This window comes from Echiichthys vipera (genome assembly GCF_963691815.1).
Source record: "Echiichthys vipera genome assembly, chromosome: 10".
NCBI lineage: Eukaryota > Metazoa > Chordata > Actinopteri > Perciformes > Trachinidae > Echiichthys > Echiichthys vipera.
The window spans coordinates 12,742,624-12,768,916 of NC_139835.1; the positions used below are offsets into that span (position 1 = coordinate 12,742,624).

Consider the following 26,293-nt stretch of genomic DNA (forward strand, 5'->3'; position numbering starts at 1 on the left):
AGTGCAATAATTAGTATACTGTATGTACAAATATGCAGTTTACCACAGCTGTAAGGTGCTGAAAAAGCATGAAAATGCACCTTGAAATGCTTGAAAAGTGCTTGAATTTGACTTTGGAAAAGGTGTAGGAACCCTGTATAAGAGCCCTTGCAATCCAACGTCCCATATTGTAAACAGTGAGATTTCAACGTCTTTTTTATTGTAAAGTAGGACAAGGTGCTATATAAATACTGTGAAAGTGTCAAAACAGTTTATCCACAGAAAAATGCACACAGCCCGTATTCAGAAACTCTGCCTTTTAAACGAGCTGTCAGGACTTCTGTATGGTTGTGATGTAACAACTATACATAGATAGGAAGTGCTACGACAGTGTTGTTGCAGTCATTCCCCGGCTGCAATGACAGTGCAGAGACACAAAGAGTGCACTTGAGGCTTTTTCACAAGGGGGATTTAAAGAGACATGCGCTGAAACGGAGCGTTTCAGACAGGGCATACAGAAATATTCAGACAAAATAGTATATTTTTTTTTAAAAAGCATCTAAATGTGTTCTAGTAGAAACCCCAAATACAAGTATGAACCTGAGAATGGGCAGAATATAGGACCTTTAATGACCATTTTGTGCTTTGGGGCAATAAAAACCTCACTTCAAATCTAAATGTTATCTTTGTCCACTTCTAGCTGCCAGTGAAGGCGGAGCAAATGTCTTCACCGTGTCTTACTTTAAAACCAGCGCCTACCTGGCCCAGTCTCCCCAGCTCTACAAGCAGATGTGCATCTGCGCTGACTTTGACAAGGTCTTCTGTGTGGGTCCAGGTAAGAATGCCTCCCCAATGTCCGCTCAACACATTTTCATTCACTTATGGCAAACAGCGAAATGAGCAGCAAGAGTGTCGTGAAGACCCTATTAACTGAGAGGGCCATTTGAAAATGGCTGCAAATGCATTTAGATTGTTAAACTTTAACAGACCTCCCTCTGTTGCTTTGTACTGATCAGAGCAGCTGTTAGTGACACATTGGGACTTGTAAAAAACTTTATGGTGCTGTCTTGACTTTGAGAGACCCCCCTTCACCCACCTCCGCTCTTTATGTTAGCAAACACTGCCACCATCTGATAGAATGTATGCAACAAAACACCATATTCACAACCTCCCTTTTTGATTATAAGGTGAAACCACTCTCACCACTGTTGCCTTAGTTACAGTCGCTCCAATTCAGCGAGTAAGGGAGAATTGGAATCAACTCTCCTCGAAATCCAAGCAACTTGAAGTACTGTGTTTTTAAGTAAAGCTTCCATGGCTGTGGTGCCACACTATCTCAAACAAGCTACGTAGGTCCATCAGGGAACAAACAATATAGACACAAGGCAGGTCTTTAGCATGGAGGAGCAGACGTTGTGTCAGTAAATGTATGGAGGGGTCAGATGTATAAAACTGTAGGTTCTTGACTAAAACTGTGCATACAAAAGCAGAAATATGCATGTACAGGTTTATAAATCCATATATATGCATGGTTGTGTTTTAGAAATCGTGAGATTGTGTGCATGTGCACATACCTGATTTCTACACCACTTAGCCATACGTGGGATGTAGATGCACCTTTCATCCACTGCTTGCGTGCATATGTAAAGACTGCTCTCTGGAGACCTGTCAATTAAAAGAACACAAGGAAACATTAGTAATGCTCTCCAACATTGAAAAAGCAGTCACTCTTCTGTACGGCCATAATGCTGTAGTGCTCAAAATGTCATTCATTCATCATTAAAGTGCTTCACATACAAATAAACAAAATAAAATTCTAAGTATAATGTGTGCTTTATTAATTCCTCTTGGGGATATTAAATAAAATGATAAACAGGTACTTAAAGTATGTATGTATTAGTATAATAATAGCATTTTTAATACAATTTCTTATATGCTCCCCCATACAAACAAGTATGCAAGTATCAACACATTATACTAATTTCGTGACATTTCATTGGGGAAAATACTGAATTTACTTTAAAGATTCCATATTGTTGAAAGTAAGATTTTCATATCTTTTGATTTATAAAGCAGGTACAGGTACTTTATAAACACTGTGAAAGTACCAAAACACTCCAAATCCACAGAGAAATGCTTACATCTTGTATTAATAAAACTGTTGCATTAAACGAGCCGTGAGGACTTCTGTACGGTTGTGATGTCACAACTACACTATATATAGGTAGAAAGTGCTACAGTGCTGTTAGTCATTCCTTAGCTGCAATAATGGTGCAGAGATGCAGATGTGGAAGCTCTGGAAATGCTGACCAATCAGATCAGACTGGACTTTTTCAAGAGGGAATTCTTAAAGACGAAAACATTAAAGCAGAACATTTCAGGAGGATGAATATGGGTATATTCAGACAGTATGCAAGAAAATAATGTGTTTATAGAACATTAAAGCATGTAAACATGTTCTACTAGAAACCCAAAATACAAGTATGAACCTGAAAAATTTGAATAATATGTCCCCTTTAAAGTCCTTCGGGCTTCTGCACATTCAAGGATTGAGTGCCCCCTGGATAAGATGGCACTGAATAAAAGGACATCTAGAGACTTGTCATTTTTCCTCCACTTCTGTTTACTTTGCTTAGATTTTGATATAAAATCCACATCATTTCAGTTTTCAGGGCAGAGGACTCCAACACCCACCGTCACTTGACTGAGTTTGTGGGTCTGGATATTGAAATGGCCTTCAGCTACCATTACCATGAAGTGATTGACTCCATCACTGACACCATGGTGCAGATCTTCAAGGGCTTGAGAGACAAGTAAGATTAGGATTCATACCGTTAAGCTCAAACTTTTTTGTTTTGACATGGCAAATTCTCACAGTATTTATTTTGCTCAAACTGGGGTGACTGAGGATTGCACTAGAAATCGATGCAGATTACAATCCTTAGAGACTCAAGTTTTGTTTTCCTACTTAATACAAGAGGTGCATTTTGACAGTATTGATTCCTGGTTTGGACATTCTGTGGATGGCAACAAGTCAAAACATTGTGTTTCTTAGCCAGAGTATTTTAGCTGTTCCATATTAAGTGTTGTTGTCACCCACTGCTGTCAGCTCTGGTGACAGTGTTGATGTGGCTTTATTGCCCCCTAGTGGTGTGAATCAGTGCAGCTTGTGTAGAGAGCTGTTAAAGCAGGAATGAATGGATAAATAAAAACTGTGGGTAAAGCTCTTGTGGCATGCCTGAAGTTTGTTTGGGCTTTTCCCATCCCACCATTGTGACAGCGCTGCTGAAGAACAGAATAATCTGGCATGAATGGAAGATAAACATTTCTGGGCATTTTAGCTGATGCGCTAGAACAGTTATTAGGAAAAGAAGGGGCTTTACATTGGACAGACAGCGACACAACCCAATTTCTTTACCACGCATAAAAAACATTTTGAATATTTAATTGACTAAATATAAATCTGGAAACATTGTTCCAGAGATGGGTAATTTTAGGTTTCATGCCAAACTAGGAGCAGTTGGCAGCCCCCTTTATACTGTAAATAAGTGTCAGTAACTGTTGGTTAATTTCACAGCCGGGGTTCCTCTTTCTCAGGGCACTTTGACTGTTGGGCTTCTCATGACTTCCCAGACTGTTCCTTCTTGGTGTAATAAATCATTTAGCATGTGCGTTTGACTGATGTTCCAGCACTTTAGAGCAGACAATACAGAGAAATATATCTATATGCCTTTGATATAATCATAACCCCTATTGATATTGCGACAGTATTGTAGGGCTGACTATTGTTGCTCTCAGACAATATTTATGATAATCATCCGTAATGCGATGTTCAAAATCTAAAACGGTATCTAGTATTATATCACAATATCCAAATAATATGGATATATTGCTCAACCCTGCTTCAGGTAAAGCAGACCTTGCATCTATGGAGATTTGTTAGTTGTCTAATGTTGTTCAGAAGACATACCAAAATTGTTGTGAGATGTCTGTTCAAAAATGTCAATGCTGTATTAGTGTTTTTAATTGTTATTAGCATTGTCCCTTTTACATTGAAGTGTTTTTTTCTACTTTCGCAAACTTAGTCCATTTATAGTAAGAGAGCATATATACAGTAGTTGCCAGCAGGGACAATGCTTGAAACTCAATCTCTGTAAGAGTACTGTCATATATTATCTGCGTGATACTTGTTAGGTTAATTGCCAGAGGCACACTCTGGCATGCGGCTGTGTGTGGGCGGGAATTCTGAACCATGGTTTTTAGGTTTTAATGTGTGTGTGTGCTCGTTTCTGTCTGTCTGCATCAGCTTCCAAACAGAGATCCAGACGGTGAACAAGCAGTTCCCCAGTGAGCCTTTCAAATTCCTGGAGCCCACTCTGAGGCTGGAGTACACCGAGGCCTTGGCCATGCTGCACGAGGCCGGGGTGGAGATGGGTGACGAGGAAGACCTCAGGTCAGAGTACATCCAACTCATTTTGTCAGATGATTTCATTTGATAAAAGCAGAAATACGTTTTGACACGGGTTAAGAGAAAGGAAGTGAAACAGTAACTCAGCAGTATTTTAAGTTTTATGTTACTATTTCCAGCATATCTGAGAAAATGAGAAATGCTGTACGGTGTAAAACCATTATCCTCAAAGCAATTTCAGTCAAAAGCAACTGGACTTGGTCATTTTTCTAGGAAGACGTTTCACCTCTCATCCAAGAGGCTTTATCAGTTCATGTACACATCTGAGCAGGCTGGGACTGGTCCAACTATCTGGTGTGGAGATCCAGCTATTTAACCTCTCACAAGGCCAGTCCCAGCCTGGTCAGATGCGTACATGAACAGATGAAGCAAATAACTAAGTCCAGTTGCTTTTGACTGAAATTGTTTTGGGGATAACGATGACCTGGACAAATGAGAATATTCACAGGCTTCCTGTAAAACCATTAGAAGATAATTAAATCATTAAAGTATTCACTTTCAGGAAAGTTACAGTTGAACAATTTGACACAATAAGGCAATGTTATCAGTTTTAAAGTGAATGTATTTCTGGTTGTTCTGCAGTACGCCCAATGAAAAGCTGCTTGGGCGTCTTGTCAAGGAAAAGGTTTGTTCAAATGTGTTTCTTTCATTTAAAGTTTAATTTAAGGCAAAAAATAGAATATAGTATTATTTGTTCTATTTATCTTATTAACTGTAGAAAATTGTGTCAGCCGGTTAGGGAAAAAAACGTGATTTGGATCTGTGTGGGTGGATTTAAAGGATTAAAAATCCATAATTTGATGCAGCATTAAAATCACTACTAATCAGCTGCCTTCATCAGAGTGCTCCAAATAAAACCAAGGTGATCTAATGACTGTAACAGATCATAACACCTGAGCCGCAGTGAGCATTTCCAGAATTTTTCACTTGGAGTTTGTTAAAGACAATACTAAAAAAAAGCACCACACTGCAGATGACAAAGGGGAACCAGCAGGGTTGTCAACAGGCAGAGAGATTTTCGAGAACTTTTATAAGTGACAGAAATATCATCAACCATGTATCCTGTAGTGTTGAGGAAGATGTAGTTATGATGCAGAACACAGGACTCACACTCATAACAGGAAACAACTCATGATTCAGAGTAACATTTAACATAAATTAACGGGAAAACATTGTCTTGAATCGTCCTCAGGTATCTGTTGTGTCCTGGAAGTCTCTTTGAAAAACAACTTTTGACTGTCTGCATCAACTTTTTCTTTCTCAGTATGATACTGACTTCTATGTGCTGGACAAGTACCCACTGGCTGTTAGACCCTTCTACACCATGCCTGATCCGAACAACCCTGTAAGTCTCAAAATGCAGCATACACAGCTATTGGCTACGTGGTAAGAAATGCGCACCACATGTTATGTAATTTTTTGCAAATGAGTTTTGTACTTGACCTGTAGTTAAAACTTGCAGTGGCGCCAGAGAGGAGCTTTGGACGAGCCAAAGACTCCACAGCCGTCTCTCCTCCGCTGGATGCATAAACACCACAGGGGATTTTGTTTCAAAAGTGAAGCTCATGAAAAATTTAACTTAATAGAATTTTTTTATAGCCTCGTGAGAAACCTGCAAGCAGTGTCACAGAAGAGCCACTGCATTGCCAGTTTAAGTTATTTTTTCCTTGTCTTTGTGGAACCTCTATGTGAGAAAACTCTGGTTTTGGCTTCTTTCACTAGTTTGTCAACCAGTCTAGGTGGACAGATTCAACCGTTTGATGTCTTTAACATCATCATTTGTTTTTTGACATTTCTGGAGTTCTGTCTTCTATGTTTCGACTCTGGGTCTTTCCCCCCTCTTTCATTTAATAATGGTGATAAAAAAAAACATATTTGTATAGCTCCTTTCATTCAAGAAATGCTTCACAAAGTGATTTACAATAAGGAAAAATAGACATAGAATGAACATAACGCCATAATTAATGTTTAAAAAAGATGGAAAATAAAACACACTTGATAATAGTAAAGAGGCACAACATGAGATGGAAAACAAACCCACTGAATAATGATAACAAAATAAAGTTAAAAAATATTAGAATCAGCACCCTCATTTGGGATATACACATCAATAGACACTGCGGCAGCGTCAAAATGTCTCCATTTAATAGATTCTTGACCTCTTTTTTTGTTTTTGTCCAGAAATACTCCAACTCATACGACATGTTCATGAGGGGAGAGGAGATCCTGTCAGGAGCTCAGAGAGTCCACGACGCTCAGCTGCTGACTGAAAGGGCCATCCATCACCAGATCGGTAAGAGGAGAGTGTAGAGATGGCGCTGATGAAAAGGGTATTAAGTTGTTTACATATTATGTCTGTCTCCCTCTGTTGGTGACCAGTTGGAATTACAACGCTTTGTAAAAAAAGTTCATTTTAAGGTTTTTAGCAACCCCATTTCTTTTTATGACACTACAGATCTGGAGAAGATCAAGGCATACATCGACTCCTTCCGGTACGGAGCTCCTCCACATGGTGGTGGAGGCATTGGTATGGAATATCTGTTTTTTTGGAAAACATACAGTTTTATTAAAGATCCATTTTAAAAGAGTATTATCAGAACATACTACACGTGAATATGACTCCAGGTGCTTAACGGAAAAAAATATCAGTTGAGTGACTGGACTGTCATCCCTTCCAGGCCTGGAGAGAGTCTGCATGCTGTACCTGGGTCTCCACAATGTGCGTCAGACCTCCATGTTCCCACGTGACCCTAAGCGCCTGACGCCTTGAGCCTTCAACCACGTCTACAAAGCAGATGCTGGTGATGGGGTTACAGTACTAATCCACAATCCAGAAAGGGGGAGAGTGTAGGAGGTAGTGCCACCTTGTGAATCTAACGTGCCACTATGATTAACCTTTAAGATGGGAGAAGGAAGCATTTGCAACAGCAGGGTGTACTTTATTGATTGGTGTACAACAATGATAACATACATAACAGAGAAAAGGGAGTTGGGCAGTGATTTTTAAGGTAGTTCCTGTAAAGCGTAAGCACTTGATCCGTCTACGGTGTCGGTGTTTGTCTAAGTTCTTTTCTATGGAGATTTTTTTTTAAAATGACCTTAGTACAGATCAGAGTCCCTCCTTCTACCAGCACAGACTAAGAACTAATGATTGTGGTCTCCAGCAGTACGCCTGTAACTACAGGTGTTTTGTATGTCGTTAGAGATCTGAACACAAGTAATTAAAAAAAACTTCTAAAACCATCCAACCAACCATTTTGTGAATTCTTTGTTTTGTGTGTTTGTGTACTGCTTCTGAATTCATTCCCGATACCTTTTGATCAAAGTAATAGTAATGTTCAAAAACATGCACGTTTTCTGTCCCTTCCAGTTTAGGCTACATGACACATTCATGATCTACTAAAATACCATTTTCTGAAACAAAAGACAAAATATTAAATAACAGTAAATATTAGTTTATCTCCTCATTCATAGCTGGGTGAGTGAAAGACTTAATTCACTGCCCCGCATCATACAGTGCAAGAATTAATCAAAGTGCTTCAGTATTACTGACATAAAAATACACTTTTAGACAGTATATATAAATGAAAACGTTAAAAGCTGGTACTGAAACATTCTTACTGACACACGTGTACATGTAGCGTTATGTTTAACTTCAAACACAATATCCTGTAAGTCCAAACTTGCCAACAGCCAGATGTGCGCTAACCCTATTCAGTAGCAGCTCCACTGACTTGCAGGACGAAGAGGAAGATGTGAACAATGTCAATGTAAAGAGAGAGCGCTCCATAGATGTACTCCTCTGGGCTGATGGCCAACTCTCGATTTCCAATAAGAAGCTGGGTGTTGTATACTAAAAACTAACATAGAAAGAGAAGACAGGACAAAGATGAGGCATAAAAAAGGAAGGAATGTGGTTTTGTCTGTTGTCTTTGTTGAGTTCAGGTTAGAGATACAAACCATCGCATTTGGTATATACGTTTTCCCTGTTAACCTCATACATCGCAAGCATTTAATGGCTTTCAAACATGATGATGTGTAGCTATCTTTACTGTTTTAGCTCTGTGTGTCTGTCCAACACACTGGTCCAAGACAAGATAGCTCAACACAGCTGGGGTTTTCTGTTTCCACCTGTACACAAAGCAGACTATGGGTGTGTTCCAATACCCATATTATTCATGCTATTTAGTGTGCAGGAAAAAGATTCAGTGTGTCAAATACAATATAAAAAAAAATATAAGAATTTCCTCCTCATATTATGCTGTATGCAAGTCAGTTTTTCTGGCTATTCTGACCCATAATCCTCTGCACAGTGGAAGATGCGCTATAGAGATAGATACATGAGAAATAGGAGTTCAAGGCGTAATGTTACGAAGTAGCACATCCCAATTTTATATTTACTGCATGCAATAGTACGTGCTTTGTAAGGGCGGCTGCAGTAGATACCTAAAGAACATTTGGAACACAGCAAGAGTCAACAGCCACATTAATTAAAATACATCGGTTATGTTCATCTAAGGGTGTGCTTACTAATCTACTGAGAAAAGCGCAATTTAAAATTGATCTATTATTATTTTAAATACAAAGTTTTGACGTGATGGTGGCAGAGAAACCCATTACGTGGATAAGATATTTTACTGGCCATTGAAAACTTTGATCTACTATGGTGCTAGAGCAAAAGTCAGAGGATAACTGAAGAGATTTGGGATACCCAGCACAGGACCGGAACCATGAATGTGGAAACGGCTAAAAAATATCCAAATCTAGTTGGAAATTCCCATCGCACTTACTGATCATGTTCAAACCCCCCAAAGATGAACCCTTAATATTTTGCATACACCACTCGCAGGAGAAAACACGAATTTAGCGCGGGCTCGACCTCTTTGCTAATTATTGGATTATCTGGGAGTTAGGCGGCCTCAGGCAAGATGGCAACAGCCGGAGCCACTGGGAGCCGCCCACACTGAGCTTCATTTTGGCTCTTCAGAAACCTTTGGGTGATGTCACAGAGACTATTTACATATTTTATACAGTCTATAAGACAAACCTGAGGGATATAAGGCCCTAGATATATCAAATTAGCAGCATGTTCCAGCAAACAATTATATATTTTGGGGTGTAAGGACCATTATGCCTCTTGTTATTCAACAATAACATGTATTAAATACAGGGCTCAAATTCTCTCCTTAATTCATGCGAGAGTAGACTCACCAGAGTGTAAACGATGGCTCCGATTGCAGCATAGAGCATATGCAGCCAGGGGACCTGTTGAGTGACATAAGAAAGGCCTCTGAATGTGAAATTAGTCACAGAGAGCTGCTACTCCTCACACTGAGAAGCAAACGAGTAAAACGTAATGAAGGAAATAATTCTACCAAAGGGTCCTCACATATTGGAAGGAGAGGACGATGGCGGTAACAATCCCAATGATCATGAGCACAACAGAAGCAATGCAGAGAAATCCCCCGCAGGAGGTGAAGTCTACCTGTGATGAGAAACAAGTCATTAACAGGATGAAAGTGAAGGTAATATGCGTCAAGCAACATGAAAGAGCAGTCAAGATCATTTGAAAGAGGATCAGAATGAGGTACAAAAAAAAATAATTAATAAATATTGGGTGGATGTAAGAGCCAAAAATGTGGATGTAAGAGCCAATGTAACTCATTCATCTCCAGTTGCATCAGACAGCAAAATTGGATTCAAATCTTATCCCAAACTGTTATAAATATTTAAAGGAACTCAGTGCACCATTGTAATGCGAGACAAAGGCATTCTTTTACCCTGACAACAAAGACCTTCTCTGACAAGCCATGGACCACTGAGCTACAGAGAGACGCAGTTTACATCTCTGTTTACCTTGGTTTGGAAGCAGAAGATTGTGACAGCTATACAAACTAATGCTGTTATTCCCATGGCGAGGAGCACTGCCTTTGTCTCATAATAGCTGTAAAAGATACAGAAAGTGATTAAACAAAATCATAAATAAATCATGAAATTGTACTGTATTTGTGTATTGCGGTGTAGAAAACAGACCTTGAAATTGTTCCAGACATGTAAGACAAGGCGACAGTCTGTAGGATAAAACGTGAAAACAACGAGTGGGTTTCTACCTTTTTCTCCTGTTGTTTTTCTTTCTTTCTTTCTTTGTTTTGCTTTACTATTTCAGTCACACCTCACAATATACTCTTAGTGTAGCCATATCTGGTGGATCATACCTAATATTAGCTTCTGACCTGTACTCTAACAAACATACTTACAAATATTCCCAGCAGCACAATATTCCATGGGAAACGCCTCCTGAACACAAAGGATGAATATTTTAAAATGTATGCAAACAGAAGTATTATTACTGGTTATGAATATTTAAGTAAGAAATAACATTATTAGTGTGTGACTTATTGAGCAAGGCCAGGGCCATGCTTACCTTGGCTCTTTGCAGCAGATAAGGATGCAGTAAACCATAAAATAAACCACCCTTTGGAGAGATAAATCACTGTTACTGTATATGCACAGCGTGTCATGGGAATAATCACACTAATAATATTGTTGATTCTGGAGAGTTGCTCTGTCTGTGTTTGTTTGTTTTTTTAATCCAATGGCACTGAAATGCATGTTTTTTTTATTTTATTCCTGTAGTGTAACTCACAAAGATGCCCAGTAGATGCCAGGGTATCTGATGACAAACAGCCTCACTGGGTCACTATGGAAGCACAGACATAAGGGATCACTCAGAGTAAACTGTCCCTCACCCTCCATCAGATGCATTAAGCTCTGGAATACTGAGTGGGATAAACAGGGACACTTACACAAATGTAAAGACTGCAACAACTGAAAAGGTGACGGCAAGCTGTGCTGTTAAAATTAAGTAAACCTGCCCACAAACACAAAACCAAGCACTTCTTAGGGAAACATTTCAGTGACTGTACAGGACTCTCATTGGCACTCTAAACAGCAGAAAGACGCATAGTAGATAATGTGTGACATGATCCTTACCTTTCGAATGAAGGCATGCCGAATAGATGTGCTTTCCCACTGGGTGCTCAGAAAATCCTCCATGTCTCCTGCAGAATTGGGAACAGCGAAGTGGTAATTTATACTGATTACACTTGGAAGCTAATTTCGTATAAAGCAGGGTGTGATTTACTGAAGTCCTGTATCATTTCCTCAAGACCTTGGTTGGATACAGGCACTCCGGCAGACAGAGTCGGTATTGTGGTGGGCATCCCAGATGGAGAGAAGCCAGGGGCTGCCCACATCCCATCTTGCGGGTAGACTCCCTCCTGGCCCCAGTAGCCAGGCGGGTCGGGGCCCATGCCCGAATGGCTGTAAGATGGAGGTAGTGGAAGAGAGGAGCCCTGTTGTGGCTGGTGGGAGTAGTTCCCATACTTTGGATGGTGCAGTGCATCCTCATAGGGTGGAGGATTATCCATTTTAGATGTCATGATTGCCTTGAATAGAGGATATGTGGTGATGAGCTACATCAGACATATGCAATGTACTGGTGGCATGACAGATATTGACAAGAGAATATGACACATATAAAAGGTAATAACATCCATCTCATTACTCATGTCTTGTCAGTATGATATTGTTCAATTATTATGTACATACACCTTTTTTTGTCACAATTACATATTAAAACCTGGTTGTTGTTGTTGTTATTATATGCTTGTGCTAAAACACATTTAAAACAAAGGTAACAAACCAAATGACAGTATTAGTTATCTATGATTAATACCCCATGTAAAATATACTATTTATACTGGAAAATAAAGTCTGTGAAAACAATGACACAAATGAGAACATAAACAACAACAAAAAGGAAGAAATAAATTGCACTCACCTGGTGGCTTCAGCCTGAGATGGGAGCACTGTTCCCTTCTGTCCTTTGTCTCCTTGGAGGTTTACAGACTTACACCACAGGAGGATGACATCTTCGTAATGGGATATGTCCCCTGAAACTTACACTGTTACTGTCTCAGCAAGCACGGAGACTCCGCTTGCTCAGGTTCCTATTCAAAATACAAAAAAATAAGTCTACAATTTAAAAACAAACCCCACAGACTGTTGTGTCCTTCAAATATTTAGTAAGTTGGTAGGTGCATAAAACTAACAATGCTGAGTTGAATTTTAATTATTTTAACTGTCTCCTGATATATGTTTTTTTTCCAAAGTCCTATTTTATCTCCCTTGCACTGTAGGTTGCACAAACATTATTAGCGTACTATACAGACTACTGTGTATTGTCTCACTTTGAACTATAGCCTAATGTTTCAGTGTCCCACCAGGAGCTAAATTATTTAGAAGTCGACCGAAACTTGGCTTGATTCCATATTGACGGCATATATAATTGATGAATTACGGTGAAACTACGGCAATTTTCAAAATTCACACATGCCCAAAAAAATATTAGTAAATTCTGAAAACTCTCTACCATATCCAAAAACTAGATTGCTAAAATTTTAACTTGTGATCATGTTTAAAGTGTGGGACTGCTCCATAATGAAGTGGTAAAGATGTTATATATGACATGAGAGAAACCAGAGGAATGTTCTGAGTAAACTATGTTTTCTGTTTCAGAGCTGAGAACACTGGGCTACAAAAAAATAAAGCTCATTTGGGTAGGCTATAAAAGGAAAAACAAAATCAGTCTCACATTCAATGGACAAGCGTCAGACTTTGTACTTAATGACATCACAAGTTTGAGACTTACTTCTCTGGTATAGGCTTTGACAGAGAGTAGCTCATGTTCACAAATATTGATCAAACATTCCTATGCCATGAAAATGTGTTCCCCTTTAAGTCGTACCACCAAAGATTCTCTCTGGTTGTACAACACAGAGCAGTAAATGCTAGGCTAAAGCCTTAAAATCATAACTTTGCTCTTTGAGTATGAATGTGTTTTTCTGTCATGGAACTAACTTTGAATGGGAATACTACATAAAACTAAAATTGAGTCACAACTTAAGCCATAGAAAAGCAATTTTCTTGACACAACATTACATTTCTGGTTTAAAAACAATATTGAGTTTCTAGTTATTGAGGAATTAAGACTTTTTTTTGAAGCCCAACCACATTCACAGTGGATTCAAGATTCAAGATTCAAGAAGCTTTATTTATCCCGAGGGAAATTATTGTGCCACCGTTTCAATACAAAGATGGGAAAGGATCAGAGTGACAATAAGCTAACATAATCAAATCAAAATAATTTCGTAGGAATATACAATATACAACCATACGCACTTCGCAGTTTAGCAGCATATTGAAATAAAATAAGTACAAACTAAATAAGTGATAAGGAGCACTGAATCATGGAAAGCACTGAATCATGAAAGCAATGATCATGGATGTGATGAAGAAAAAAAACAAATCTAAAATGTTATTTGTTTTTTTATAACAGTTTTTCAAATGTACATTCACTTCAAATAGATTAAAAATGTCAAAATGTTGGCACAAAAAACAACAGGATTTACACAAAAAAGTACAGGACATTAGTGCAATAATATAAAACCATAAAATAAGCTCAAGTATACACAAAATTGAACCCAATCATGAACACACACGATTAATATTTACCTAATGTGTTATAATTTGCATAAATTATTTGTTTAAATGTATGTAAGTGTAAATGAATGTCGTTAAAATGTTGTACTCTTTTTCTTTTAAATCTCCCCACTTCCGGGGTTGGCGCATACGTCATCACGTTGCTGCTCAGAGGCCATGGCGCTTCCTGACTGGCTGGTAACGCTGTTCGCCACCGCATCCTTGTTGTGTTTCTTCTGTTTATGTGTCCGCTACAGACGCAAGGTACAAGTGCTCTGCAGAAAACTGTTGAGCAAAATAATGGCCCGTACGGAGAAGCCGTTGTTCCGCATCGCGTGAGTATTATATGACCTTCCGTGAAAAAAGCAAGGTTTTGTTGTCATGGCGGTGTTGCTCGTTAGCGTACATTCTTTTGAAGAGGCCGTCCCACCAAACTATTCAAATATGCTCCAATTTGAACAAGTCCTACCACTGACATTTTGGTTTGAAGCTTTTCCCACGACGATAATAGCCACTGGCAACTAACTGTAACGTTATATATCATATATAACATTTCCTCAACACATTTCTTCTGAATGATAAATTATATTTTGTCGTATTTTGACTAATGTAGAGCATAATGGTTCAGTTGATTTAGCGTGACCCCCTTGTCTCTTTTGACTACTTATTGGGTTTTTTTTGTTGTTGTTTTGTTTTTTTACTTTGTTCAAAATGTACAAAATAGATATGGCAACATTTATATTCCTTACAAAGCATTGGCCAAATGGCACAACAGTATTGTTATCAAAGATAGACATTTTGTAATACAGGATTAGGAATGGATTACAAGGGTAGTGCTTTTAGTAATACATTCTGAACAGAATTATAATACCGATAGAAAGGAGATCAAAATTAAATTGAAATAAATCATTTTACAACTACATGTTGGAGTTAACGTTATCAACCCCTGCCACCACATGCAGTGTTTCCTAGCCTTTTGCACTGTTTTCCCCAGGTACACACTCTACACTAGGACCAGACTTGGCTACATGTACTACAAGAGACAGATGAGAAAATCCAGAGAAAATTACCCTGCTGGACACTCCTCGACTCAGCCCATGGACGTCAATGGTATGCAGCAGTCTGGATTTTTACTCTTTCCTATTCATACAGTGTTAAGTGCCATCCACAAAAACGGAGAGGCCCTGTTGTTTGGGTCAAACATAATGCGTAACGTGTACATGAATCAGGATATTACTTTAGAATACCATGTTATTGCTTACTATTGCCAGAACAAGCCTGAAATTAGTTTTGCATCACAGAAGCTCCATTTACAGCATCAAGAAAAGATGAGAGAGAGAAAAGACCATCAGCGTGCATTTAATCTGGGATTATGTGCTGTATTTAGTTTGAGGATTGATTGGTGCACAAAAGAGTGCCTCAGTCAAACCTTATTAGATTTTGGAACCCGTTACCTCCAGTTTTATGGTACCAAATTGTACTCCCTGTTCAGAACACGATTGAGGGCAGAAGAAATGTTGTTGTTGTTGAGTCATACAATTTCTGAGGTGGTTGACCTACAGTCTATGAGCAGATTTTTTAATTGTTGGAGCAGTTTTGATTTTGAGGTAGAAGCCAAACTCTCGTGCCATGTAGTGTTACAGTACCGTAAAAAACACTTATAACAGCGGTAAAAATGTGTTTACCGGCTGAGAAACGAGGGTCTTTGTTTTGTCTTATTGCAAATCATATCAAGGCTATTGATAAACCCAAGTATTGAAATGAAAATACCTGCTTTTTTTTTTTAAATAATGGATAACAAAAGAAACGTTATGACAGTCAGATGACTGTCATAAAGTTTCACCATCTTGTGAGTCAACTACAATCTCTTAGAAGTATTTTTTATTACCATCAATGCTGTCATTCCAAGACATACTATGAACATTATATGGATTCCTTTATGACCACTTGTCTACTTCTACAATCATTCTTAATAAAAGGGTTTAACATTTTCCTAAATACTTAATTTCTAACTCTTCTTCTGTCCACAGGTATTAAAATTGTTCCCATCCCAGTACTGTCTGACAACTACAGCTATCTTGTAATTGACACGGGCTCCAGTGTTGCGGTTGTTGTCGATCCTGCAGACCCTCAAACCGTTCAGGTGAGTGCCTCTGCTGTCAGTTGTGTGCATAGATATCACTGACTGATAGTTTCCTGTGCAATAAGCCTTGGCTTGCTGAACAACACATAGCCGTAGAAAAAGTTGGGACACACCACGTATTTATCACATCAATTTTACCTGAAAGACACCACATATAAACAAAAATATGTGTTAGGATTATATGAGACAATATCAGATGAGATATAGTATGGATGCTCTTAACAATTCGGTTATATTACAAAAAAAAGTTTTTTGAGAAGGACTCAGAACAGTGCATATAGATAGGTTCAATGGTAATGGGAAATTGGCGGTATGTGTGATTTTAATTCTTGAGCACACACTTTTATCAAGCTCCCAAACCCAAAATGACAACTTTGACTTTTCTTTTTTTCAATCAGGTATTGTAAAATGACTAGATTTGTCGGTGCACTTCCATTTTTGTTGTTGTCTTAGAATTGTACCTTTTACTGCAGCTAGTGGTTGTAGTGAATGAGCATGTTTGTGCATTTCCAGCAGCATCCATTTCATGCAAACCGTTTAAAGGACTAATTCCATATTGCGTCAACAGTCTGAAGTATTTTGCAGCTCTATGGGCTTTTGAATAAAATGCTGCTGAAGTGTTCTTTTATATGGTAATTGAAGGTTGTAACGGCACTTGTATTTTTTCAGGCAGTTCTCAAGGAAGAGGGAGTGACTTTAGAAGCAATACTCTGCACACACAAGCATTGGTGAGCTTTATAGTTCTTATACATGCCTACCAGTATTGTTTATTTATCTGTGGTTTGTTATTACATTTTTATCTATACAAACATTGGGAGATGAGGCTAAATATATCATGCATGACGGATTATAAAAACTCTATACTGTGTCAAGTGACTATAGGCAAACATGATGTTCTCCTGCACACAACTGCTGGTGTGATACATAATCTAAGGGAAACACCCACACTAATGTGAATATCTTTGAAAATAACATTAATACGTCAGATATTCTCCCCAGACTAAAATAAAGAGGATGTGGATGAAAATGCTGAGTGTAGATTGGAGGCCAACACAAATTCAAGTTTTTCTAGTGTGTCCACAGTACTGGCAAGCATCTGCTTTTTTGTTTCCAGGGATCACAGTGGGGGAAACAAAGAGTTGAAAAAGCTTCACAGCTCATGCAGAGTTTATGGAAATGCAGCTGATAACATTCCTGGCCTCACACAGTAAGTCCCTGCTTGCACCGCTTCCCGCAGAATCAATCTGACTGTACTGAGTTCTGTCTTGTTCCCTTTGTCAGCACTAGGAGTAGCTGACTGCACGGTACATTATCACGGTATGATGAACTGTTCTGTTATGCTGAAGAATGGGGCCATCCTTAGCTAGACATCATCCAAACCACTGAACTAAAGTCTATTTTCCAAAATGATGATGACTGACTTCACAACATCACCTAGAAAACTAGTTGTTCCCCATTTGTTAAGAATGGAAAGTACATTTGATTAAAAACATTTTCAACATTATTTCAACAGAGAGGTAACTTTTCATGTATTAGAGGTACTGCACATTTTTTAAATGTTTTTATTTGTTTAGCTATCATTTGTTCAGAATAAATAAATTGACTTGAATTTTTCTTCCCTTTCTGATTATTAGGTAACCAGTTGTCATAAAAACTCCACATCTTACATTCTCCTTAGAGCACCTCTATTTTTTCTGTGTACCCAGTCCCCTCTCTCACAAGGACTCAGTAACAGTTGGCCGTATGCACTTTAAGGCCCTCTTCACTCCTGGACACACAGTGGGCCACATGATCTACCTCCTGGATGGCCGGACAGTCGACATTCCCTCCAGCCTCTTCTCTGGTGACCTGGTGTTCCTCTCAGGCTGTGGTGAGTTACAACACAAGGGGGTCCATAGAAATAATCCTATAGAATTGACATTACCATTACATGGTTAACTGCAACTCGTGCTTTTATGTAAAACACAGCAGAGACAGAAAGTATGTAATAAAACAACGGAGACCTCTGTGATGTGTGTTTGATGATAAGTCATTCTACACATAAGGTTGGTCTTTGTACCCTCTAATGGGCCCCTGAATGTCAGTAAGTAGTGTTGTTTTTGGCGGCATGTTTTACTTTTAGTCTAGTCTAGTTTTAGTCGACTAAAACTTAAGACATTTTAGTCTAGTTTTAGTCAAATAAAATTGTATATTAGTCTCTTTTTAGTGATGCAATTATATTTAATCAATATAATAAAAGTACCTAGTAGTATTGACGAAACCAACATTTTCTTTTAGCTAAACCCATGCAGATATCTTTAGTTTAAATGCATGTACAGGTCTAGAAGAAGTAATCCAATTCATGTTGATGCTAAATTAAGTTCAGTGTGATTTGCAAATGTGTGAAATACAAAACTAGTGAAAGTATTTGGCCAACAAAGGGAAGTTTAGTGCACTTATAGAGTGAGTCAGTCAGGTAGGAACTAAAAACACACTTTACACTCTCTCACAAATAAATACACATACACACCCTAGCCGCGCGCATGCTCACACACACACACACACACACACACACACACACACACACACACACACACACACACACGCTACTCTCTCTCTCACAAACATGCTAGTCTCTCTCACACACACACACACACACACACACACACACACACACACACACACACACACACACACACGCACGCACGCACGCAAACGCGCGTGAGCACACACACCTCCAGTGGCTAACACTAAAGCTAGCGTTAAAACCCGACACATTATTTCCAGTGTTGTCCAGTGTTGCAAAACTGGACAACACCGTAGCCTCATGTCGCATGAGCTTTCTAAAACAGAACGTATCGTTACGTTACGTCTTGACTTACCTAAAGTTCATTATGGGATGCCCTGAAGTGTCTCTTAAAATCCGTGGTTCTTTAGTTTAATTAACGCTAACGATGACCCACAGCAGCGGCAGCTTCAGAATCCAAATAATGCGCGTGTGGGGATTGAGGACGTGCCGTCGCCCAGACGCGAGACTGGGAGAAAACTTCAAAATAATAATAATAACAATAACGTGACTAAACGAGACGAAACAATGTTATTTCGTCTCGCTTTCGTCAACGAAAATGAAGAGACATTTCGTCTCGTTTTTATTCGTCAACGAAATTGCATTATATATTTTGTCTTAGTCATCGTCACATGCCAGCATTTTCGTTTCGTCTCGTCTAGTTTTCGTCAGGTGATAGAGGTTCGTTGACGAAGATATTTCGTCATCATTTTCGTTGACGAAAGCAACACTATCAGTAGGGAGATAATGAATTGGCTGTTCTCTAATGCTGACCTAAATGGGCATCTAAGGGGCGCACTCACACTGTCCGTCCGTGCCGTGCCCCGGGCTTTAGGGTACTTGTGCCCCCCTCCCTCTCTCCCCGCCGGCCAGGCCCGTTTGTACTCACACTGCCTGGGCCTCGCGCGAATGCTTCTTGACTGTCCGTATGTCACACGTCACAAGCATTGATTGACGTCATCGCGATGCGTCGCTTTGTTTACAAATCCTTCCATAGACCTCAGAGTTTTTGTGGGTCTTGTCCAACTGTTTTTGAATATTTTCATCCGACCAAATCTGCAGTAATCACTCCACCTCCGCATCACACCAACGCGAACCTTTCGCCGCCATTGTTTTAAATGTCCGCGCATGGTCTTCGGACATGGTTTTTTCTATGTCCAAACAGGCGCACATAAAATGACGTCAGAGCCGCCGTAGGCCTCGTGCTCGTACATGTGTACATGCGCTTACAAAAGCCCACCTCTCCCAAATACTCAGTGGGTTGCACTCACACTGGTCAAAAGAACTAGGCTGTAACCGTAAAACTTGTATGGGCTTGGTACGGATGGACAGTGTGAGTGCGCCCTAAGCAACCTCTGGGGCTCAAAACTGAAGCCAATTTGGAAGTGACAAAAACTGCAGTTCCTTGAATGGCCACTTGAGGGCTGGCACCAAAAGCAAGTCAATCCCCTTAGACCCCCATGTTTAACTTTACAGCAGAAATACACAGCCTGGTAAATTTGTTCGCTCTCTATAGTTGCCCCATTCATGACAACTTTACTCACCCATTTGAATTACTTGGTAGCTTAGGTAAACCATAGACCTCACGACCAGTTGTTTTACACAGCTCCTGTCTGTCATGTAAAGCCAATGCATTTTGAATTCTTGGCTCTGGCTCATATGCCTATTTTTGATGCTTACGCACTTGTACATAGAAAACCTATCCGTCCAATAACAAATGCATCCATGTCACTGTCATTTCTGCCGAAAACTATTACTAGTACTTGCAAACCATACCTAATTCTATTTCGTCTAAGCATGCAAATTAGTTTTGTTTGCCAATCCCAATGCAACAGTGTTTGTTCTTAAAAATGCAAAACACTATAAACGCCCTTATGGCATGGCTAATGTTGAATATTTACCATGTTTGGTGTTTGTTTTAATCCCCTTGTTACTATTATAGTTGCTGTTTTGACTAACCTGTTACAGTACCAAGTGGCTTTAAAAAATAAATTACAGGAAGTATGAAGGTCTTTAAGACATTGTAAAAAAAAAAAGTATACAATTCTTGAAATTAAGTCTCATAAAATATGTCTTTAATATAGTTAACTAAGGTCTTGTGTTGTTCACTATAAACAGTAATACCAGAATCTTTTGTGTTAGTAGCACAGTTGCATACAGTCAGCTTTATTAAACACAACTAAATGTCCCTTTAGAAATGCATTTTCTTTTACTACCCATTTACAATAGGGATGAAAAACCTACATGACCTCTGATGAAACCCAAATGTATTTCCTTGCATTGGACCAATTAAAAGTATTTTAATTTAGTATGGCCTTCTAGAGCAGATGCAATACCTTTCTGAAACTGGCAGATGCCCTGTTTACTTGAGTGGAGTAAAATGTGTTCTTGTTGTTTTCAGGGAGGATGTTTGAAGGCAGTGCCACAACCATGCTGTCATCTCTGGACACTGTCGCCTCCTTAAGTGATGATACTCTATTATGGCCGGGTAGGAAAATCTTCTCAGGTGTCATGAGAGTCAAACAAGTGTGTTTGTGGGATGTATATGTGGTGGTGAGTTGAATGTGTTGCTGTTGCTTGATTTCTGTACTTTATAGACATTGTGTAGCAGTCATATAGAGGCTGTATGGGGACTTCTATAGGCTTTGTTTTTTTAGTGTGGTTATGCTTGAGGGTAATGTTTTTTTTATTTATGTGTCCACTCTCAGGTCATGAGTATGCAGAGGACAACCTCCTGTTTGCTGCCGAGGTTGAACCTCGTAACACTGCCAGGGAAAACAAATCTCAGTGGGTGCTGCTGCAGCGAGGCCAGAAGCTGTGCACGGTGAGAATGATATATCGTCATTGTTATGCTTCTGTAGCACAACGTTCCAGAGACGATTCATGTTGTCCAGCACCTGGGAAGAGGGGTTTATCACCTGCCTACAGTGTGTGTGCTGTCAGTGCCTAAGCGCTCCTCCTCCAGCCCCTCACAGTCGAGTCTCATCTGTGATACAGTCTGCAGAAGAGCAAAGGTTCACTGTCGAGTGAAGTGCCTGTCCAGAATTTAGACTAGTTTTTATCTGCCATCTAAACAGCATTGCACCAGAGGCGGTTTCACACATTTGCAGTAAGAGGGCCTTTTTACTGCACACATTTTGACTTGTCATATCAGGAAAAGCACAGGTGTTACTGATAACATTAACGATTGTTCTGCTCTATTTAAGTGTCTCAATAAGCTGTGACAGAGTGACAGTAAGCCAGCATGAACACTAACAGGATCATGAAACTCAAGCAGCTAAATGGAAGTCGGACATTATTCATTTTAGTATTTACACCTTTTTATGCTGTGACATGTTACAACAAATAAATACTTAATTTAATTCAATCCAAATGCTTTATTGGCATGACATATAAAAAAAGCATAGAACACAATGAAGGAAATAACAGCCATTTTTAAAATTCATACATGTTATTCCTATGTTCAGACAATGATAATATATTAGTATGAACATGAACAACTCTCTCCCAAATTCAAAAACTAGAGTATTTAAAGAGCTAACGCATACACACACATACACACACGTACACACACAGTCTGGAACCATAGACAATGTATGTAAAGGATGAGATGACTGAGATAACCCAGGGGAAGGTTCTGAGTATATGGGTACATTTTCTGTTTTACAGCCTATAACACCAAATTAGAATAAAGCTCATTTGGATATAAAAACAGAAAACAAACATTTGGTGGGTCCACAGAATCAGTCTTTTTCTTGATGACATTGTTTGAGTTTGAGACTTACTTTTCTGATTTGTGCCTTTGGAAATCAGCTCATGTTCACGGATATTGATTGAATCTTCCTTGGCCATATAACATATAATAATTATTCTTTGATGTTTACCTTTAACACAAAAATAAAGTGAATAAGAATACAGAGTCATGTAACAGAATCAAATTGTTAAGTTACTATAATAATATAGATACAATAGGTAAAGCAGTTAACACTGTTTATCGGGCTTTCTGTGATACTGCCATGGCTAGCTTTTTGACAGTGATACTTTTTTAAAGATATTTTTGGCCACTGCCAGGGACTCAACTTACATTCTACCAGCTGAGCTTGAGGTCCCCCCGACAGTACTTTTGCTGAATATCCATTAGCTACATATTTGAATTTGTTCTGTGGTGGGGAAAGAGCTTTAGGTTAAACAATATGTTAGCAGAAACTCCCACTAACTCTTGAACTCCTTGTTTTAGCTGCTTTTAACCTCTGTAATACAGGGTTTTATCATCTGGGTTGGATGAAATGGGATTTGTTGATGAGGAGATATGAATTGGGACATGGGTGCAATGCATGCAAAGATCTGTTGGTTTAAGGAGTCACTTGTTATCCACAATTCTGTTCTGCAAATGAATGAATGAATGGATGGCATGTAAATCACTGTGGCTGCTAGACTGAAACTATGTACATCAGTTTTGACAAGGACTGCTTTTTGATGGGCTCTTCATTTTCAGTGTCCCTCCACTATTGGAGAAGAGAGGCAGTACAATCCTTTCCTACGCAGCCACACTGCAGAGCTCCATCTGGCCCTGGGTATTCAGCAGTTCCAGGATGAAGACTGGACCCAGTTCAGGGCTCGAGTGCTGGAGGAGCTGCGAAAACGCAAAGACCTCTTTAACAGGAGATAGTACTTGAATCACTAAGGCCAGCTTAATACCGGCAAACAAAGGTGCAATCTCACCTATGCTGTACAGTGGTACGTTGTAGAGTAGCGATGAGCGAGGTACTGAGTGAAAGTCTGTTCAAAGAAACCGTTTTTGTACCAACCTGTATCTGAGACTGCTATGAACATAGTTATGTTGTCATTATTACATGACATTTCATTTTCAACACAATCTGGTTTTTCATTTACGCAGTCACTCATGTTAACCGATCCCATCATCATGTCTGATTGTTTGCATTTCGCCCCAGACGCAGAGCGGAACTAGATTGACTGACATGTGCGCCGAAATGAGAAGGGTGCATTTTTCTGCTCCGCAGCGGCATGAGGGAGAGCATCTGCTCTCAGAATGCGTGCATGTCCTCTGACCTTTGACACTTAAGGGAGAGCAGAACAGACCAGTGTATTTTGTTATCGCTTTAGCAACATTCCAGGCTGTCACAAAGGAATTCTGTGAACATATTATTTTGCAATTGCATTTTTAAGTAATGATTTAGATGTGATGAAAATGGTTTTGAGAATCAGAAAAATTTGGGTTACGGTACCCTGAAAGTGCTTGAAAAATGTTTAACTGTTTAAAATTAAGCTGTACGAACCCTGTTGTTTCATTTGAACTAACTGTTCCACATTTTGAATTGTATATTTCAAGTGTCAATAGTTGCACCGTGGGTACGTGAAGAGCAACACACTGTATGTGAAGGATTTGACTGTTGTGTGCTTTGTAATGTATGAAACATGACTGATTTGCTATTGAATGGGGGATGTCTAGCCTGTGGAATAGATAGAATTAAATGTACAGGGTGCTGTTGAAAGTGTAGGGAAACACTACGTTTTGCAATCACTTTCCAATTTTCTTTAAATATGTAATATTTAAGAGTAAGACGGTGATGAAAATATCTTTAATTTTCTTTCCAAAATGAGAATACAATATGACTAACTGTGGTACTCAATTTAATATTTCATAAGGAATGTTTTTCTAGCTAATTTGAAAACTTTGGAAACCAAAATTGTACATATGTTTTAATATATTGAATGATCTATTATGCTGTGACAATTCAATGGACAGAAATAATTTCAGTGTGTAATGAAAGATCTTCCAATGCAAAATATTTCAGATTTTTTTTTGTATGTCTTTTTGTAAAGGTAATGTAATGCAGGTGAGGATGAGCCAAAATGCAAAGGATCAAACCTTTACGTTTTTGAGGAGCTATGAACACTCTTCTGATTCCTGCGTTACTCCTGCAGTAGCGCTTGTATCAAAGCGTCTTTTTCCCCCGATGATTGTTGACTAAAATGTTATTCTGTTTGTTTGAAGCAGATTCACATCTTATCTGCATATGTTTGAGTTATGAATACCACCACATGGGAGACTGTTTTCCTTCAGGTTATGTTTTAATGAGGGAATATGAAAGTAAACTTTCATTCATTAGAGTTGTGTATGTGTTATTTGTTGTCTTTATGAGTGTTCCAAACTGACAGCTGAGTTTTTTTTCCCACTTCTCTAAACTCAAATAAGAGAGGAACCTACATTCTGCACACGCAAAAGATGCCCTAGAAAACAAAAAGGTGAAATTAACTTTCTGTCGACAAAGCAGTGTAATAAAACAGAACAACTTGCAGGAGGATTATAAACGAACGTGTTTTGTCTTTGTTCCAACTCTGGCGCCTCTTTCGAAGGCTTCTGTATAAATTAGAGGGACAGTGATGAAAGTAGGATCTGTAATGAAAAGTCCTGAACTTGAAAAGTGATGCACTGTCAAAAGCAGACTTGCATTTGCTCCTGAAACTCCCAGGCTCGCAACACTTTACATAAACACATAAATCAAAACATTATTTAAAGGTTCCGTATAGTGAAAAGTTAGATTTATATGTCTGTTTTATTTTAAAGTAAGTCGAGATGCTGTCAGGATTGTCAATTTCCATACTTCACTTGAAAACATCTTTAACTGAATAGACTATTTCCAGACAGAGAAAGTGCATTTATTTATCCAGTATGTTAAACAGAATCATTTTTCATCGATATTGTTGATCTGAGCGCCTTTTAAATATCAAAACAACTCAACTGTCCACTCTAATGCATGTGCATTCATTAGGTTAAGATAATTGTCTGAAGCATCAGTGGCTGAACGGTGTCAACTTTTTATAATAACCTCGGAAAGCTCGACCTACATCAGTACACAGGTATTTGCTTTCATAAATACTATGAAAGTATGAAATGAGCAATCCCCAGTGAGATGCCCGTATTCAGAAACTGTGCCTTTAAACGAGCCATCAGGACTTCTGTAAAGAACTTGTAATGTCACAACTATACTATAGAACAAATCACTGACATTAAACAAGCGGTCACTTCTGGGCAGACAGCTGGTTGATTTACATTGCGGTGATATACGAAGTGGGAAAACTTGTTGATTTCTGTTTTCAGTTTCAGCCGTGAATGTAACGTTTTAGGAGCTATAGTTAATCTGACTTTTCTGCTGGGTTATTATTTTACCCATGGTGTTGTTTGCATTTTAGATAAACCAAATCTAGCAATACGAACAGCAACATCTCACGGAATAACTGGGAGTGCTGGGGGCTGTCATTTTCTAAATGTTAAATAAAGTCTCCAACCTAACATTATTAAAGTGTTATTAATGAGATATAAAAGCATCAAACATGAATTTTAGATGAATGAGATAAGAGTATATCCAGTTGTTCCTTGTCATTGAATTATGTGTACAGGACATAGGTTTACTGCCTGGAAATTATTGTAAACAAACATTGTGATTTAATCTATATATAGGTAGAAAATATTGCTTTAGTGTCATTATAGTCATTTCCCGGCTGCACTGACCCCAAAAGTGCAGATGTGGACACCTTTGAATCACCAACCAATCAGAGCTTCAGGGGGCTTAAAGAGACAGGCACTAAAATG

At 38.8% G+C, this 26,293-nt stretch overlaps 3 protein-coding genes across 3 annotated transcripts in view; 2 read left to right on the forward strand and 1 right to left on the reverse strand.

Annotated features, from left to right (window-relative positions):
* dars1 (aspartyl-tRNA synthetase 1) overlaps nucleotides 1–7,695 on the forward strand; it is a 34,884-nt gene extending 27,189 nt beyond the window's left edge. The window contains exons 11-18 of the mRNA XM_083922078.1: nucleotides 680–814; nucleotides 2,645–2,792; nucleotides 4,286–4,432; nucleotides 5,030–5,072; nucleotides 5,712–5,792; nucleotides 6,629–6,740; nucleotides 6,903–6,974; nucleotides 7,126–7,695. Of these exons, the coding sequence (XP_083778204.1) occupies nucleotides 680–814; nucleotides 2,645–2,792; nucleotides 4,286–4,432; nucleotides 5,030–5,072; nucleotides 5,712–5,792; nucleotides 6,629–6,740; nucleotides 6,903–6,974; nucleotides 7,126–7,217 (830 nt within the window). The 3' untranslated portion in view covers nucleotides 7,218–7,695. The remainder of the gene's footprint in view (nucleotides 1–679; nucleotides 815–2,644; nucleotides 2,793–4,285; nucleotides 4,433–5,029; nucleotides 5,073–5,711; nucleotides 5,793–6,628; nucleotides 6,741–6,902; nucleotides 6,975–7,125) is intronic.
* A 462-nt stretch (nucleotides 7,696–8,157) lies between these two features.
* On the reverse strand, nucleotides 8,158–11,889 carry LOC310953330 (protein lifeguard 3; the record flags this gene model as incomplete). The annotated part of the gene is made up of 11 exons (XM_083922330.1): nucleotides 8,158–8,307; nucleotides 9,659–9,712; nucleotides 9,837–9,932; nucleotides 10,304–10,391; nucleotides 10,481–10,518; nucleotides 10,705–10,744; nucleotides 10,872–10,922; nucleotides 11,094–11,147; nucleotides 11,254–11,318; nucleotides 11,441–11,508; nucleotides 11,619–11,889. The coding sequence occupies 11 exons, from the start codon at nucleotides 11,887–11,889 to the stop codon at nucleotides 8,158–8,160; spliced, it is 975 nt and encodes a 324-aa protein (XP_083778456.1).
* A 2,278-nt stretch (nucleotides 11,890–14,167) lies between these two features.
* On the forward strand, nucleotides 14,168–24,984 carry pnkd (PNKD metallo-beta-lactamase domain containing; the record flags this gene model as incomplete). Its single annotated transcript, XM_083921211.1, has 9 exons — nucleotides 14,168–14,325; nucleotides 14,985–15,100; nucleotides 16,021–16,133; nucleotides 16,803–16,861; nucleotides 17,248–17,340; nucleotides 17,840–18,003; nucleotides 21,080–21,166; nucleotides 21,387–21,502; nucleotides 23,174–24,984. 9 exons carry the CDS (start codon nucleotides 14,168–14,170, stop codon nucleotides 23,345–23,347), a joined length of 1,080 nt encoding a protein of 359 aa, XP_083777337.1. The 3' UTR covers nucleotides 23,348–24,984.
* Nucleotides 24,985–26,293: the final 1,309 nt, after the last annotated feature.